The sequence below is a fragment of the Coregonus clupeaformis genome, chromosome 33, assembly GCF_020615455.1.
Source record: "Coregonus clupeaformis isolate EN_2021a chromosome 33, ASM2061545v1, whole genome shotgun sequence".
Taxonomy (NCBI): Eukaryota; Metazoa; Chordata; class Actinopteri; order Salmoniformes; family Salmonidae; genus Coregonus; species Coregonus clupeaformis.
In genome coordinates this window covers 7,055,478-7,074,035 of record NC_059224.1, presented here as the reverse complement: position 1 = coordinate 7,074,035, position 18,558 = coordinate 7,055,478, and the positions used below count along the sequence as shown (strand labels likewise).

Here is an 18,558-nt window from a genome sequence, read left to right as displayed (position 1 = left end):
CGGGAGCTTCATGAAATGGGTTTCCATGGCTGAGCAGCCGCACACAAACCTAAGATCACCATGCGCAATGCCAAGCGTCGGCTGGAGTGGTGTAAAGCTGGCCGCCATTAGACTCTGGAGCAGTGGAAATGCGTTCTCTGGAGTGATGAATCACGCTTCACCATCTGGCAGTCCGATGGACAAATCTGGGTTTGGCAGATGCAAGGAGTACCTTACCTGCCCCAATGCATAGTGCCAACCGTAAAGTTGGGTGGAGGAGGAATAATGGTCTGGGGCTGTTTTTCATGGTTCGGGCTAGGCCCCTTAGTTCCAGTGAAGGGAAATCTTAACGCTACAGCATACAATGACATTCTAGACGATTCTGTGCTTCTAACTTTGTGGCAACAGTTTGGGGAAGGCCCCTTTCCTGTTTCAGCATGACAATGCCCCTGTGCACAAAGTGAGGTCCATACAGAAATGGTTTATCGAGATTGGTGTGGAAGAACTTGACAGGCCTGCAGAGCCCTGACCTCAACCCCATCGAACACCTTTGGGATGAATTGGAACGCCGACTGTGAGCCAGGCCTAATCGCCCAACATCAGTGCCCAACCTCACTAATGCTTGTGGCTGAATGGAAGCAAGTCCCTGCAGCAATGTTCCAACATCTAGTGGAAAGCCTTCCCAGAAGAGTGGAGGCTGTTATAGCAGCAAAGGGGGGGACCAACTCCATATTAACGCCCATGATTTTGGAATGAGACGTTCGACGAGCATGTATTGTATTGTACATTTCAAGGGGATAGGCTATTTAGTGTAAAAAAGGCTCATGCATCCTCTCAAGGTGAGTTTCTTGTTTTTCACATTATTCCACAGGAGACCATGTATATTTTTCACACCATTTTATCATAACATGTATCTTTCACCTTGTGTGATTTGCCTATTACCTTGGAAAACAATAGGGTACATATGTAAAGACTGATCCATGTAACCAAATAGTTATTCTTCTTAAAGCTGCACAATAGCAAGCTGCCAAATAGCTGCCAAATAGCTGCCAAATAGCTGCCAGATTACAAAATAGTGGACAGTTATAGACCAGGGTATAGAAAATGTGATCTGGACCAAATGAATCCCCATGACAGGAGGATTGTGAGGTTGACAATATCAGCTTTTTGGTGTCAAAGGAACATTACGAAGCTTTTTTGCTAGCGAGAATATTGTGTATTGTGACCAATACTATCTTGTTTATGATAGTATGGACGTCAGGAATATGTAAAACAGTGTTCTTTACAGAGAGGGCATCAACAGGCCCTAGCACAGTCTTTAGAAGAAGACTGACTGGGTTCTATCTCTGCTGCAGGCTTCAACCGTCCTCCTGTCTGTCCTCCTGTCTGTTTTATCCTCTGTCTCCATCAGCTGTCCCTGTCCCCCTGGTCCGTCCCCTGAAACTGTCCCCAGTGGTCCGTCACCAGGATGTGTGCGTAGCATCTTAGCGCTGTGTTCTGTGGCTTTAGCCCTGAGTGCAGCGATGCTATTCTCTCTCAGTTCCTATTTGGATATGGGCGACCTGGCATTCTCCCTCCTCCTCTCCTCCTCCTCTTCCTCCACCACTTCCTCCCCCTCTCGTTCCCTGGCAGGAAGTTGGGAGAGGGGAGCTTCCAGTTTTCCAGGAGAGGTTAGAACAGGGGTATCTATGGACTTCTTGTGCATACCTGGAAGGAAAAGGAATCGTTGGTATTCCGGTCAGGAACAGAATGTGAACTCATCCCACTTGGAGACACACACGTCTAAAAACAGTGACGCTACAGTACTAGGAATCTCAAGCTCATATTGCGCTGTAGCTGGCAGGTGGTAGGTAGGTGGTCTTGGTCAGTTAGTGTTTCTGACGTCCACCATGGTCAGCATGGTAAGGAGGCAACATGGGAAAGGCACCTTCACTAACAGTTCTGAGAGGTTTAAACTGCTCGTTGAACTATCGTATGTGGTAAGTTAATGCAAGCTCTCCGCCTTAACGTTCTCAGCCTTACATATTGTACTAACTACATCAAAGGTTTTTGAGCAGGATCTCAATGTCAGACTTAATCCCAGGGCTTGTCGGGAGTTGATAAAAGTGTCAATGATGGGTGTAAATCAGTAAAATGATAATCCTACTTTATCAGATTGGATTAACATCTCTGCCTGTCCTATCTGTCAATTGAGTAGCATAGATCAATGAGACAGTGACTGTAATTGAAAATAAGCGTACTGTAGATGCACTCACACGTGCGCGCACACACACACACACACACACACACACACTACACACACACTCTGCACCCCACCAACCCACCCACACACATTAACCCAGTGCCTTACCCAGTAGCCATGGGGCACAGGAGTCCATGATGCCGTTCTTGGCTGACTTGAGGATGGACTCAGGCAGAGGGATGGAGTGACGGACCATGGCTCCGTACAGGCCGTACTCTGCCATCACACTGCTGTGACCCCAACACTTCTCCCTCTTCCTCCACTTGGCACGGCGGTTCTGAAACCAAACCTGCAGGGAGAGAGGGAGGGAGGGAGGGAGGGAGGGACAGGGGATGTAAGTTTAGGTTTAGGTTTATTTTTAACATCTTGGTACATATGCAGAAACGTACATAAAATGCAATGTCACTCAATATAATATAAAACTCAAGTAAAAATATATGATCAGCCTCATTATATGGACAGTGCATGCAAGTCATAAAACAACACATTGGCATAGCAGCCACTACATGTATTTTGGTATTTTATTAGGATCCCCATTAGCTGTTGCAAAAACAGCAGCTACTCTTCCTGGGGTCCACACAGAACATGAAACACGACATAATACAGAACATTAATAGACAAGAACAGCTCAAGGACAGAACTACATCAATTTTAAAAAGGCACACGTAGCCTTCATATGAAAACATACACACAAACTATCTAGGTCAAATAGGGGAAAGGCGTTGTGCCGTGAGGTGTTGCTTAATCTGTTTTTTTGAAACCAGGTTTGCTGTTCATTTGAGCAAAATGAGATAGAACGGAGTTCCATGCAATAATGGCTCTGTATAATACTGTACGCTTTCTTGAATTTGTTCTGGATTTGGGGAATGTGAAAAGACCCCTGGTGGCATGTCTGGTGGGGTAAGTGTGTGTGTCAGAGCTGTGTGTATTTTGACTCTGCAAACAATTTGGGATTTTCAATGTTTCTTATAAAAAGAAGAAGTGATGCAGTCAGTCTCTCCTCAACTCTTAGCCAAGAGAGACTGGCATGCAGAGTATTTACATAAGTATTCAGACCCTTTACTCAGTACTTTGTTGAAGCACCTTTGGAAGCGATTACAGCCTCAAGTCTTCTTGGATATGACGCTACAAGCTTGGCATACCTGTATTTGGGGAGTTTTTCCCATTCTTCTCTGCAGATCCTCTCGAGCTCTGTCAGGTTGGATGGGGAGCGTCACTGCAAAGCTATTTTCAGGTCTCTCCAGAGATGTTCGATCAGGTTCAAGTCCGGGCTCTGGCTGGGCCACTCAAGCACATTCAGAGACTTGTTCCGAAGCCACTCCTAGGTTGTCTTGGGTGTGTGCTTAGGGTCATTGTCCAGTTGGAAGGTGAACCTTTGCCCCAGTCTGAGGTCCTGAGTGCTCTGGAGCAGGTTTTCATCAAGGATCTCTCTTTACTTTGCTCCGTTCATCTTTCCCTCGATCCTGACTAGTCTCCCAGTCCCTGCCGCTGAAAAACATCCCCACAGCATGATGCTGCCAGCACCATGCTTCACCGTAGGGATGGTGGCAGGTTTCCTCCAGACGTGCCGCTTGGCATTCAGGCCAAAGAGTTCAATCTTGGTTTCATCAGACCAGAGAATCTTGTTTCTCATGGTCTGAGTCCTTGAGGTGCCATTTGGCAAACTCCAAGTGGGCTGTCATCTGCCATTTACTGAGGAGTGGCTTCCGTCTGGCCACTCTACCATAAAGGCCTGATTGGTGGAGTGCTGCAGAGATGGTTGTCCTTCTGGAAGGTTCCCCCATCTCCACAGAGGAACTCTGGAGCTCTGTCAGAGTGACCATCGGGTTCTTGATCACCTCCCTGACCAAGGCCCTTCTCCCCCGATTGCTCAGTTTGGACAGGCGGCCAGCTCTAGGAAGAGTCTTGGTGGTTCCAAACTTCTTCCATTTAAGAATGATGGAGGCCACTGTGTTCTTGGGGACCTTCAATGCTGCAGACATTTTTTAGTGCCCTTCCCCAGATCTGTGCCTCGACACAATCCTGTCTCAGAGCTCTACGGACAATTCTTTCGACCTCATGGCTTGGTTTTTGCTCTGACATGCACTGTCAACTGTGGGACCTTATATAGACAAGTGTACCTTTTCAAATCACGTCAATTAAATGTACCACAGATGGACTCCAATCAAGTTGTGGAAACATCTCAAGGATGATCAATGGAAACAGGATGCACCTGAGCTCAATTTTGAGTCTCATAGCAAAGGGTCTGAATACTTATGTAAATAAGGTATTTCTGTTTAAAAAAAATTATACATTTGCAAAAATGTCTAAAAACCTGTTTTCGCTTCGTCATTATGGGGTATTGTGTGTAGATTGCTGAGGATTTTTATTTATTTAATCCATTTTAGAATAAGGCTGTAACATAACAAAATGTGGAAAAAGTCAAGAGGCCTGAATACTTTCCGAAGGCACTGTATATAAACAAATCACAACAGCTGATGGAAACAGTAAGTTTTGGTACAATTATATAAATGCTGACGGATAAGTTTGACATAGTGGGATCTTTTTGCAACCAGGTTACCATCAAACCTTTTTATGTGTGTAAAGTACGTCAGATAAACATATCACAACCAATGATTTACAATTACATATTCCACATTTTGTTACAGCCTGAATTCAAAATGGATTTTAAAAAAAGTATAATTCTCAGCAATCTACACACAATACCCCATAATGACAAAGTGAAAACATGTTTTTAGACATTTTACCAAACTGATAGAAAATGAAACACAGAAATATACAATATAATAATATACTATATATATAGAAGTATGTGGACACCCCTTCAAATTAGTGGATTTGGCTTTTCAGCCACACCCGTTGCTGACAGGTGTATAAAATCGAGCACACAGCCATGCAATCTCCATAGACAAACATTGGCAGTAGAATGGCCTTACTAAAGAGCTCAGTGACTTGCAACGTGGCACCGTCATAGGATGCCACTTTTCCAACAAGTCAGTTCGTCAAATTTCTGCCCTACTAGAGCTGCCCCAGTCAACTTTAAGTGCTGTTATTGTGAAGTGGAAATGTCTAGGAGCAACAACGGCTGAAGCGCGTAAAAATCATCTGACCTTGGTTGCAATTCAGTGACTTCATTAGCTGTGGTTGCTGATGCGTATATGGTTGAATCATCAGCATACATGGACACACATGCTTTGTTTAATGCCAGTGGGAGGTCATTGGTAAAAATAGAAAAGAGTAGAGGGCCTAGAGAGCTGCCTTGCGGTACACCACACTTTACATGTTTTACATTAGATAAGCTTCCACTAAAGAAAACCCTTTGAGTTCTATTAGATTGATAGCTCTGAATCCCTGATATGGCAGAGGTTGAAAAGCCATAACACATACGTTTTTTCAACAACAGGTTATGGTCAATAATATCAAAGGCTGCACTGAAATCTAACAGTACAGCTCCCACAATCTTCTTATTATCCATTTCTTTCAACCAATCATCAGTCATTTGAGTCAGTGCAGTACATGTTGAGTGCCCATCTCTATAAGCATGCTGAAAGTCTGTTATTAATTTGTTTACAGAGAAATAGCATTGTATTTCGTCGAAGGTTTTACACACATCCTAACTATCCACATCCTAACTATCCACATCCTAACTATCCACATCCTAACTATCCACATCCTCACTAATCACATCCTCACTAATCACATCCTCACTATCCACATCCTAACTATCCACATCCTAACTATCCACATCCTCACTATTCACATCCTAACTATCCACATCCTAAATATTCACATCCTAACTATCCACATCCTAACTATCCACATCCTAACTATCCACATCCTCACTATCCACATCCTAACTATCCACATCCTAACTATCCACATCCTAACTATCCACATCCTCACTATCCACATCCTCACTAATCACATCCTAACTATCCACATCCTCACTATTCACATCCTCACTATCCACATCCTCACTATCCACATCCTAACTATCCACATCCTCACTAATCACATCCTAACTATCCACATCCTCACTATTCACATCCTCACTATCCACATCCTCACTATTCACATCCTCACTATCCACATCCTCACTATTCACATCCTAACTATCCACATCCTAAATATTCACATCCTAACTATCCACATCCTAACTATCCACATCCTAACTATTCCTAACTATGGCCTTCTTCGCCTGCTTTGAGGATAACACAGTGCCACCGACGCGGCCCGCTCCCAAGGACTGTGAGCTCTCGTTCTCCGTGGCCGAGGTGAGTAAGACATTATCCCTCGCAAGGCTGCCAGCCCAGATGACATCCCTAGCCGCATCATCAGAGCATGCGCACACCAGCTGGCTGTTGTGTTTACGGACATATTAAATCTCTCCCTATCCCAGTCTGCTGTCCCCACTTGCTTCAAGATGTCATTGTTCCTGTACTCAAGAAAGCAAAGGTAACTGAACTAAATGACTATCGCCCCGTAGCACTCACCTCTGTCATCATGAAGTGCTTTGAGAGACTAGTCAAGGATCATATCACCTCTACCTTACCTTACCTGCCACCCTAGACCCACTTCAATTTGCTTACCGCCCCAATAGATCCACAGACGATGCAATCGCCATTGCACTGCACACTGCCCTATCCCATCTGGACAAGATGAATACCTATGTCAGAATGCTGTTCATTGCTCAGCCTTCAACACCATAGTACCCTCTAATCTCATCATTAAGCTCGGGGCCCTGGGTCTGAACCCCGCCCTGTGCAACTGGGTCCTGGACTTCCTGACGGGCCACCCCCAGGTGGTGAAGGTAGGAAACAACACCTCCACTTCGATGCTTCTCAACACAGGAGCCCCACAAGGGTGCATGCTCAGCCCCCTCCTGTACTCCCTGTTCACCCATGACTGCATGCCCAAGCACGCCTCCAACTCAATCATCAAGTTTGCAGACGACACAACAGTAGCAGGCCTGATTGCCAACAAATACGAGATAGCCTTCAGGGAGGAGGTGAGGGCTCTGGGAGTGTGTGCCAGGAAAATAACCTCTCTCTCAATGTCAACTAAACGAAGGAGCTGATCGTGGACTTCAGGAAACAGCAGAGGTAGCACGCCCCTATCCACATTGACGGGACCGCAGCGGAGAAGGTGGAAAGCTTCAAGTTCCTTGGCGTACACATCACTGACAATCTGAAATAGTCCACCCACACAGACAGTGTGGTGAAGAAGACACAACAGCGCCTCTTCAACCTCAGGAGGCTGAATAAATTCATCTTGGCCCCTAAGACCGTCAGAAACTTTTAAAGATGCACAATTGAGAGCATCCTGTCGGGCTGTATCACCGCCTGGTACGGCAACTGCACCGCCCGCAACCGCAGGGCTCTCCAGAGGGTGGTACGGTCTGCCCAACGCATCACCGGGGGCACACTGCCTGCCCTACAGGACACCTACAGCACCCTATGTCACAGGAAGGCCAAAAAGATCATCAAGGACATCAACCACCAGAGCCACGGCCTGTTCACCCCGCTATCCTCCAGAAGGCGTGGTCAGTACAGGTGCATCAAAGATGGGACTGAGAGACTGAAAAACAGCTTATATCTCAAGGCCATCAGACTGTTAAATAGCCATCACTAGCCGGCTACCACCCGGTTACTCAACCCTGCACCTTAGAGGCTGCTTCCCTATGTACATAGACATGGAATCACTGGTCACTATAATAATGGCACACTAGTCCCTTAAATAATGTTTACATACTGCTTTACTCATTTCATATGTATATACTGTATTCTATTCTACTGTATTTTAGTCAATGCCACTCCGACATTGCTTGTCCTAATAACTATATATTTCTTGATTCCATTCTTTTACTTTTAGATTTGTGTATTGTTCTGAATTGTTAGATACTGTTGGATCTAGGAACACAAGCATTTCGCTACACCCGCAATAACATCTGCTAAATATGTGTATGTGACCAATCAAATTTGATTTTATTTGATCTCATGGCGATAGGTCTGGTGATGAGAGATTACTTCCAGGGCTCTCAGCAGAGAGCAGAGGTGTGTGTGTGTGTGTTTGTGTGTGTGTTTGTGTGTGTGTGTGTGTGTGTGTGTGTATGTGTGTGTGTGTGTGTGTGTGTGTGTGTGTGTGTGTGTGTGTGAAGCAGCTGAGCTGAGAAAGTAAAGAACAGGAGGGTGACCCTAGGGGCACCTGGAGGCTGATTGAAAAACACGTTAATTTTCAGAGCCGATCGATGGGCGACAGGCGCTCAAATATCACCAGGGAAATTAAAGAGCTAGATCCCAAGAGAGCCCTGCCATTGACCCAAGCTAATTAATTTCATTTCATTTATGGCTCCCACCACGCCTTGTGCCTAACATATATGGAGGATACATACTCATGCACGAGCACGCAAGCGCACACAAACACACACACACACACACACACACACACAAACACACACACACACACACACAAACACACACACACACACAAACACACACACACACAAACACACACACAAACACACACCACCAGGCTACAGTATGTTATGTACCTGTATCCTGTCCTCTGGAAGATCAGTCTTCATGGAGAGCATCTCTCTGGCGTAGACATCAGGGTAGCGGGCCTCATTGAAAGCCTTCTCCAACTCATCCAGCTGATCTGATGTGAATATAGTCCTGATAGAAACATTAGGAGAGGGAACACACACAAAAAAAAAACCAGTTATTTTGGTGACAAACATTTGCATAGAGAAGTATTGATTTGAATTGTGCCTGGAAGTGTCAAGTCCATATAAACTGGTCTCCCTTGTAAAATAGGTATTCTGATCTCAATGGGACCTCCTGGATAAATAAAGGTTAAAAAAAACAACAACAAATATATATTTTTACACATTTGTCCTTAAATATATCTATTTGATGAAGTGCTGTGTACTTCAAACAGAACACTTTCTACTCGGAATCAAATCTAAGCTAATAACAGTTTATTTTTATTTTGTATAAAAATGGATAAGCATGACGTTTAGTTTGTTTTAGTTCATATGGCAGTGGGCACAAAACGAATTATTTTATAATTCCAAAATAAAAAAGTTGATTTAGAATAAATAAATGAAATTTGAATAAGTATAATAAATAATTACATTATCAGGAGATTATTTACACATGCTTATTTTACGCATGATTTTTTCGCTTGAAGTAGGCTACTTGTAGAATATACAGCACCAGAAATATTGACACCTTGTAGGCTATCCGTGATAGTATGCATGAGAATGTAAAGATTTTATTCAAAATATTTAATCCTGAATACTGTTATCAAAAGAAGAAAAGGAATACTCTACTTTGTTTTGTTTGTTGCTACAGCAGAACTGTTTGGAAAATGTCCACCTCTTGACTAATATATATATATATATACAGTGGGGAAAAAAAGTATTTAGTCAGCCACCAATTGTGCATGTTCTCCCACTTAAAAAGATGAGAGAGGCCTGTAATTTTCATCATAGGTACACGTCAACTATGACAGACAAAATGAGGGGAAAAAATCCAGAAAATCACATTGTAGGATTTTTAATGAATTTATTTGCAAATTATGGTGGAAAATAAGTATTTGGTCAACAACAAAAGTTTCTCAATACTTTGTTATATACCCTTTGTTAGCAATGACACAGGTCAAACGTTTTCTGTAAGTCTTCACAAGGTTTTCACACACTGTTGCTGGTATTTTGGCCCATTCCTCCATGCAGATCTCCTCTAGAGCAGTGATGTTTTGGGGCTGTCGCTGGGCAACACAGACTTTCAACTCCCTCCAAAGATTTTCTATGGGGTTGAGATCTGGAGACTGGCTAGGCCACTCCAGGACCTTGAAATGCTTCTTACGAAGCCACTCCTTTGTTGCCCGGGCGATGTGTTTGGGATCATTGTCATGCTGAAAGACCCAGCCACGTTTCATCTTCAATGCCCTTGCTGATGGAAGGAGGTTTTCACTCAAAATCTCACGATACATGGCCCCATTCATTCTTTCCTTTACACGGATCAGTCGTCCTGGTCCCTTTGCAGAAAAACAGCCCCAAAGCATGATGTTTCCACCCCCATGCTTCACAGTAGGTATGGTGTTCTTTGGATGCAACTCAGCATTCTTTGTCCTCCAAACACGACGAGTTGAGTTTTTACCAAAAAGTAATATTTTGGTTTCATCTGACCATATGACATTCTCCCAATCCTCTTCTGGATCATCCAAATGCACTCTAGCAAACTTCAGACGGGCCTGGACATGTACTGGCTTAAGCAGGGGGACACATCTGGCACTGCAGGATTTGAGTCCCTGGCGGCGTAGTGTGTTACTGATGGTAGGCTTTGTTACTTTGGTCCCAGCTCTCTGCAGGTCATTCACTAGGTCCCCCCGTGTGGTTCTGGGATTTTTGCTCACCATTCTTGTGATCATTTTGACCCCACGGGGTGAGATCTTGCATGGAGCCCCAGATCGAGGGAGATTATCAGTGGTCTTGTATGTCTTCCATTTCCTAATTTGTTTTGTTTGTTGCTACAGCAGAACTGTTTGGAAAATGTCCACCTCTTGACTAATATATATATATATATACAGTGGGGAAAAAAAGTATTTAGTCAGCCACCAATTGTGCAAGTTCTCCCACTTAAAAAGATGAGAGAGGCCTGTAATTTTCATCATAGGTACACGTCAACTATGACAGACAAATTGAGAATTTTTTTATCCAGAAAATCACATTGTAGGATTTTTCATGAATTTATTTGTAAATTATGGTGGAAAATAAGTATTTGGTCACCTACAAACAAGCAAGATTTCTGGCTCTCACAGACCTGTAACTTCTTCTTTAAGATGCTCCTCTGTCCTCCACTCGTTACCTGTATTAATGGCACCTGTTTGAACTTGTTATCAGTATAAAAGACACCTGTCCACAACCTCAAACAGTCACACTCCAAACTCCACTATGGCCAAGACCAAAGAGCTGTCAAAGGACACCAGAAACAAAATTGTAGACCTGCACCAGGCTGGGAAGACTGAATCTGCAATAGGTAAGCAGCTTGGTTTGAAGAAATCAACTGTGGGAGCAATTATTAGGAAATGGAAGACATACAAGACCACTGATAATCTCCCCTCGATCTGGGGCTCCACGCAAGATCTCACCCCGTGGGGTCAAAATGATCAAAAGAACGGTGAGCAAAAATCCCAGAACCACACGGGGGGACCTAGTGAATGACCTGCAGAGAGCTGGGACCAAAGTAACAAAGCCTACCATCAGTAACAAACTACGCCGCCAGGGACTCAAATCCTGCAGTGCCAGATGTGTCCCCCTGCTTAAGCCAGTACATGTCCAGGCCCGTCTGAAGTTTGCTAGAGTGCATTTGGATGATCCAGAAGAGGATTGGGAGAATGTCATATGGTCAGATGAAACCAAAATATAACTTTTTGGTAAAAACTCAACTCATCGTGTTTGGAGGACAAAGAATGCTGAGTTGCATCCAAAGAACACCATACCTACTGTGAAGCATGGGGGTGGAAACATCATGCTTTGGGGCTGTTTTTCTGCAAAGGGACCAGGACGACTGATCCGTGTAAAGGAAAGAATGAATGGGGCCAAGTATCGTGAGATTTTGAGTGAAAACCTCCTTCCATCAGCAAGGGCATTGAAGATGAAACGTGGCTGGGTCTTTCAGCATGACAATGATCCCAAACACATCGCCCGGGCAACGAAGGAGTGGCTTCGTAAGAAGCATTTCAAGGTCCTGGAGTGGCCTAGCCAGTCTCCAGATCTCAACCCCATAGAAAATCTTTGGAGGGAGTTTAAAGTCCATGTTGCCCAGCGACAGCCCCAAAACATCACTGCTCTAGAGGAGATCTGCATGGAGGAATGGGCCAAAATACCAGCAACAGTGTGTGAAAACCTTGTGAAGACTTACAGAAAACGTTTGACCTGTGTTGTGTCATCACCAACAAAGGGTATATAACAAAGTATTGAGAAACTTTTGTTATTGACCAAATACTTATTTTCCACCATAATTTGCAAATAAATTCATTACAAATCCTACAATGTGATTTTCTGGATTTTTTTTTCTCATTTTGTCTGTCATAGTTGACGTGTACCTATGATGAAAATTACAGGCCTCTCTCATCTTTTTAAGTGTGAGAACTTGCACAATTGGTGGCTGACTAAATACATTTTTTCCCCACTGTATGCTGAGCACTTGTTGGCTGGTTTTCCTTCACTCTGCGGTCTGACTCATCCCAAACCATCTCAATTTGGTTGTGGTCGGGGGATTGTGAAGGCCAGGTCATCTGATGCAGCACTCCATCACTCTCCTTTTTGGTAAAATAGCCCTTACACAGCCTGGAGGTGTGTTGGGTCATTGTCCTGTTGAAAAATAAAAGATAGTCCCACTAAGCCCAAACCAGATGGGATGGCGGTAGCTTAGTGGTTAAGAGCGTTGTGCCAGTAACCGAAAGGTCGCTGGTTCTAATCCCCGAGCCGACTAGGTGAAAAATCTGTCGATGTGCCCTTGAGCAAGGCACTTAACCCTAGTTGCTCTGGATAAGAGTGTCTGCTAAATGACTAAAAAAATAATAAAAAGAAAAAGAAATTACAAAAAAAAAAAATGGTGTGTTGCGGCAGATGCTGTGGTAGCCATGCTGGTTAAGTGTGCCTTGAATTCTAAATGTGTCACCAGCAAAGCACCATAACACCTCCTCCTCCATGCTTTACGGTGGGAAATACACATGCGGAGATCATCCGTTCACCCACACCACGTCTCACAAAGACACAGCGGTTGGAACCAAAAATCTCTCATTCGGACTCCAGACCAAAGGACACATTTCCACCGGTCTAATATCCATTGCTCGTGTTTCTTGGCCCAAGCAAGTCTCTTCTTCTTATTGGTGTCCTTTAGTAGTGGTTTCTTTGCAGCAATTCGACCATGAAGGCCTGATTCACACAGTCTCCTCTAAACAGTTGATGTTGAGATGTGTCTGTTACTTGAACTCTGTGAAGCATTTATTTGGGCTGCAATTTCTGAGGCTGGTAACACTAATGAACTTATCCTCTGCAGCAGAGGTAACTCTGGGTCTTCCATTCCTGTGGTGGTCCTCATGAGAGCCAGTTTCATCATAGTGCTTGATGGTTTTTGTGAATGCACTTCAAGAAACTTTTTCAAAGTTCTTGAAATTTTCCGTATTGACTGACCTTCATGTCTTAAAGTAATGATGGACTGCGGTTTCTCTTTGCTTATTTGAGCTGTTCTTGCCATAACATGGACTTGGTCTTTTACCAAATAGGGCTATCTTCTGTATACCACCCCTACCTTGTCACAACACAATTGATTGGCTCAAACGCATTAAGAAGGAAATAAATTCCACAAATTAACTTTTAAGAAAGCACACCTGTTAATTGAAATGCATTCCAGGTGACAACCTCATGAAGCTGGTTGAGAGAATGTCAACAGTGTGCAAAGCTGTCATCAAGGCAAAGGGTGGCTACTTTGAAGAATCTCAAATATAACATATATTTTGATTTGTTTAACACTTTTTTGGTTACTACATGATTCCAAATGTGTTATTTCATAGTTTTGATGTCTTCACTATAATTCTACAATGTAGAAAATAGTAAAAAATAAAGAAAAACCCTTGAATGAGTAGGTGTTCTAAAACTTTTGACCGGTAGTGTATATAAAAAAAAAAGCCGTCACTTATTGCAAAAGATGTAATGAAATATAAGTTGGCTATGTAGCCTACACACCATCTCGTCTTTATTTTCGAGGCATTAAAATAATTTAGAAATGTATTTCAATTCATACTTGATTATCATTTGTTTATTTGGACGTTTTCGTTCAAATACATGTTCTGAGAATATTGAGGAGGTGCAAACATCGAAATATTGTAGGCTATATGAATTAGAAAAATGTCGCTTACCAAATGCTTCAAAAAAAACTCTCACGGCATTTTGTTTACTTATATACGCCTCAATGGCATATACTCCAATTCAAATACAGTGAGATAAATATTAGTTATAGTCAATAGTTTTACCTGTGAATATTAGTTATAGCCATTAGTTTTACCTGTGAATATTAGTTATAGCCAATAGTTTTACCTGTGAATATTAGTTATAGTCAATAGTTTTACCTGTGAATATTAGTTATAACCATTAGTTTTACCTGTGAATATTAGTTATAGCCAATAGTTTTACCTGTGAATATTAGTTATAGTCAATAGTTTTACCTGTGAATATTAGTTATAACCATTAGTTTTACCTGTGAATATTAGTCATAGCCATTAGTTTTACCTGTGAATATTAGTTATAGCCAATAGTTTTACCTGTGAATATTAGTTATAACCATTAGTTTTACCTGTGAATATTAGTTATAGCCATTAGTTTTACCTGTGAATATTAGTTATAGCCAATAGTTTTACCTGTGAATATTAGTTATAACCATTAGTTTTACCTGTGAATATTAGTTATAGCCAATAGTTTTACCTGTGAATATTAGTTATAACCATTAGTTTTACCTGTGAATATTAGTTATAGTCATTAGTTTTACCTGTGAATATTAGTTATAGCCAATAGTTTTACCTGTGAATATTAGTTATAGCCATTAGTTTTACCTGTGCTAGTTATAGCCATTAGTTTTACCTGTGAATATTAGTTATAGCCATTCGTTTTACCTGTGAATATTAGTTTTAGCCATTAGTTTTACCTGTGCTAGTTATAGCCATTAGTTTTACCTGTGAATATTAGTTATAGCCATTAGTTTTACCTGTGAATATTAGTTATAGCCATTAGTTTTACCTGTGAATATTAGTTATAGCCAATAGTTTTACCTGTGAATATTAGTTATAGTCAATAGTTTTACCTGTGAATATTAGTTATAGCCATTAGTTTTACCTGTGAATATTAGTTATAGCCATTAGTTTTACCTGTGAATATTAGTTATAGTCAATAGTTTTACCTGTGAAGTCTCTTCTTTATTTTGTTGTTTTGGTTCATTGATGATTTGGAAAATGTATTTTCGTTGGAGGATACGTCATCTGAATCTGTAAATAAAGAGCCATAGTTTATCATTAAATAAATAGCCACAGGTCTATTGCCAATACAATTACAATGTAATAATTATAAACTGTTATCCTACAGTGTGGCAATATATTCAAAAACAGGATAAGATCATTTGCAATCATTAAAACCAAAATGACATTTTCAGCCCAGATAAAAATGGGCTGCAACATAAACATTAAAATTAAAAAAATAAATACATGTCAAATGAATTGCTTATTGGCTACTTAAAAATATATACTTTTAGAATGTATAGGCCTACGCTAGCCTATAGTTTAAACATTTACCAGAGCAGCTTGCGGAGTGATGCGAATCCAGCTGTCCCCTGGCACTGTTGAGCGGCTGAAGGTGAACACTCTGCGCCTCCTGTATCACCTCCAGAAAGGCAGGCTGGCTGTAAAACGAATGCATTACTCCTGGACCAATAATTCCCATCCCAACCCCGACTCCCGCGGGGCCCAAAGCCGACCTAGCCGCCAGAAGGTGCGCCCTGTGCTGCAGAGATTCCATGTTCGAGCCCAGAATCTCCTGGATCCCGAATCCCGTGCACCTGTGCGTCGTAGTCGAACCCATTTTTGACGGTTGGATGCTGGGGCCCGGGTCCCACTAGGTTTAGGGGTGCAGCCTTTTTCGGTTTATTCAAAGAGTCTGGAAAGAACGGTCCCTTCTTTTCCTGATGGTATTCCCGCCCTGCACGAGCCAGTTCCTCGACATTACATTTTTATCCAACAGGTTCCTCACGCGAGGGGTCGTTTCTCTCAGCCAATCACCACAGAGAAAGAACTTAACGCCAACAGAACAGAGGGGGTCGAACGATTCTTTCGTGATGGCAGATCTATTAATTAAATGAAAATACCTTTGAAGATTTGAGATTTGTTAGACAAGGTATTTCCAGACAACAGGATTTATTAGCCCACCATGAACAACTCTGTTACCGCAAACGGTCCAGAATTGGTGATATTAATCAGGATGCAGGACTTTATATTTTTTGCCGCCTTCACTGTGGTTCACAAAATAATGCACTTTGCTCTTGCCATACATGCTTATTCGATTTGTGAAGTTATTCAATGGTTTCTTCTGATGTCAGTTGAACATCGATAAATCCTTCAACATTGTTATATTTACTGTATGGGTTTAAGGAAATAATGGATTATATGCGTGTATGCATTTGGTAAGGTAGGCTAACAAGGAATCGTGCTTTTACATGAGATGACGCTTGAGGTGATGAGTTCATTCTAAACTATATCAGTACAGTATCATATCAGTATCCAATTATGAACCACATAAATTAATAAGAAGATAAATCATGTAAAAATGTAAAATGTAATAAATCATAACTTTTTTATGCTGCGATATAGTTGCCTGGCTACCCAAACTCCTTGCTCTGCCAAACGCTACGCCACTCCCACGGACGTTAGTTACAGTGTGGAAAAAAAGTATTTAGTCAGCCACCAATTGTGCATGTTCTCCCACTTAAAAAGATGAGAGAGGCCTGTAATTTTCATCATAGGTACACGTCAAATATGACAGACAAAATGAGAAAAAAAATCCAGAAAATCACATAGTAGGATTTTTAATGAATTTATTTGCAAATTATGGTGGAAAATAAGTATTTGGTCAATAACAAAAGTTTCTCAATACTTTGTTATATACCCTTTGTTGGCAATGACACAGGTCAAACGTTTTCTGTAAGTCTTCACAAGGTTTTCACACACTGTTGCTGGTATTTTGGCCCATTCCTCCATGCAGATCTCCTCTAGAGCAGTGATGTTTTGGGGCTGTCGCTGGGCAACACGGACTTTCAACTCCCTCCTAAGATTTTCAATGGGGTTGAGATCTGGAGACTGGCTAGGCCACTCCAGGACCTTGAAATGCTTCTTACGAAGCCACTCTTTCGTTGCCCGGGCGGTGTGTTTGGGATCATTGTCATGCTGAAAGACCCAGCCACGTTTCATCTTCAATGCCCTTGCTGATGGAAGGAGGTTTTCACTCAAAATCTCACGATACATGGCCCCATTCATTCTTTCCTTTACACGGATCAGTCGTCCTGGTCCCTTTGCAGAAAAACAGCCCCAAAGCATGATGTTTCCACCCCCATGCTTCACAGTAGGTATGGTGTTCTTTGGATGCAACTCAGCATTCTTTGTCCTCCAAACACGATGAGTTGAGTTTTTACCAAAAAGTTATATTTTGGTTTCATCTGACCATATGACATTCTCCCAATCCTCTTCTGGATCATCAAAATGCACTCTAGCAAACTTCAGACGGGCCTGGACATGTACTGGCTTAAGCAGGGGACACGTCTGGCACTGCAGGATTTGAGTCCCTGGTGGCGTAGTGTGTTACTGATGGTAGGCTTTGTTACTTTGGTCCCAGCTCTCTGCAGGTCATTCACTAGGTCCCCCCGTGTGGTTCTGGGATTTTTGCTCACCGTTCTTGTGATCATTTTGACCCCACGGGGTGAGATCTTGCGTGGAGCCCCAGATCGAGGGAGATTATCAGTGGTCTTGTATGTCTTCCATTTCCTAATAATTGCTCCCACAGTTGATTTCTTCAAACCAAGCTGCTTACCTATTGCAGATTCAGTCTTCCCAGCCTGGTGCAGGTCTACAATTTTGTTTCTGGTGTCCTTTGACAGCTCTTTGGTCTTGGCCATAGTGGAGTTTGGAGTGTGACTGTTTGAGGTTGTGGACAGGTGTATTTTATACTGATAACAAGTTCAAACAGGTGCCATTAATACAGGTAACGAGTGGAGGACAGAGGAGCCTCTTAAAGAAGAAGTTACAGGTCTGTGAGAGCCAGAAATCTTGCTTGTTTGTAGGTGACCAAATACTTTTTTTCCACCATAATTTGCAAATAAATTCATAAAAAATTCTACAATGTGATTTTCTGGATTTTTTTCCCTCAATTTGTCTGTCATAGTTGACGTGTACCTATGATGAAAATTACAGGCCTCTCTCATCTTTTTAAGTGGGAGAACTTGCACAATTGGTGGCTGACTAAATACTTTTTTCCCCCACTGTACATCACCACAATCAGTCTGAATCTGAGTAGCCTACCTCCCTGACGATTTCTAGAATGGAAATCCATTCTAGATGGTCTCATTGGTCCCAGAAACCGAGATAATTTGGGCCAGAGCCAGAACACATGTGGGTAAAGTGGCCTTTAGAAAATATGTTATTGTCTTTGATACTCTGATTGGTTAGCGATTATAAAATCACATTTTATTCGTCACATGCGCTGAATACAACAGGTGTAGACCTTACAGTGAAAT

At 42.3% G+C, this 18,558-nt stretch overlaps 1 protein-coding gene across 1 annotated transcript; it reads right to left on the bottom strand.

Annotated features, from left to right (window-relative positions):
• Positions 1-747: 747 nt before the first annotated feature.
• Positions 748-15,978, bottom strand: LOC121549226 (visual system homeobox 2-like). The gene is made up of 5 exons (XM_041861081.1): positions 15,572-15,978; positions 15,184-15,268; positions 8,772-8,895; positions 2,330-2,510; positions 748-1,686 (listed from the first exon to the last, which is right to left on the bottom strand). The coding sequence occupies exons 1-5, from the start codon at positions 15,855-15,857 to the stop codon at positions 1,523-1,525; spliced, it is 840 nt and encodes a 279-aa protein (XP_041717015.1). The 5' UTR covers positions 15,858-15,978; the 3' UTR covers positions 748-1,522.
• Positions 15,979-18,558: the final 2,580 nt, after the last annotated feature.

Bases quoted from the DNA above. Each gene is read 5' to 3' on its own strand.
- LOC121549226 (XM_041861081.1), bottom strand. From the start codon at position 15,857: ATGGGTTCGACTACGACGCACAGGTGCACGGGATTCGGGATCCAGGAG. The intron at 15,269-15,571 runs GTAAATGTTTAA...CTTTATTTACAG, and splicing joins TCACTCCGCAAGCTGCTCTG to ATTCAGATGACGTATCCTCC. The intron at 1,687-2,329 runs GTAAGGCACTGG...TTTTCCTTCCAG, and splicing joins CTGTGCCCCATGGCTACTGG to GTATGCACAAGAAGTCCATA.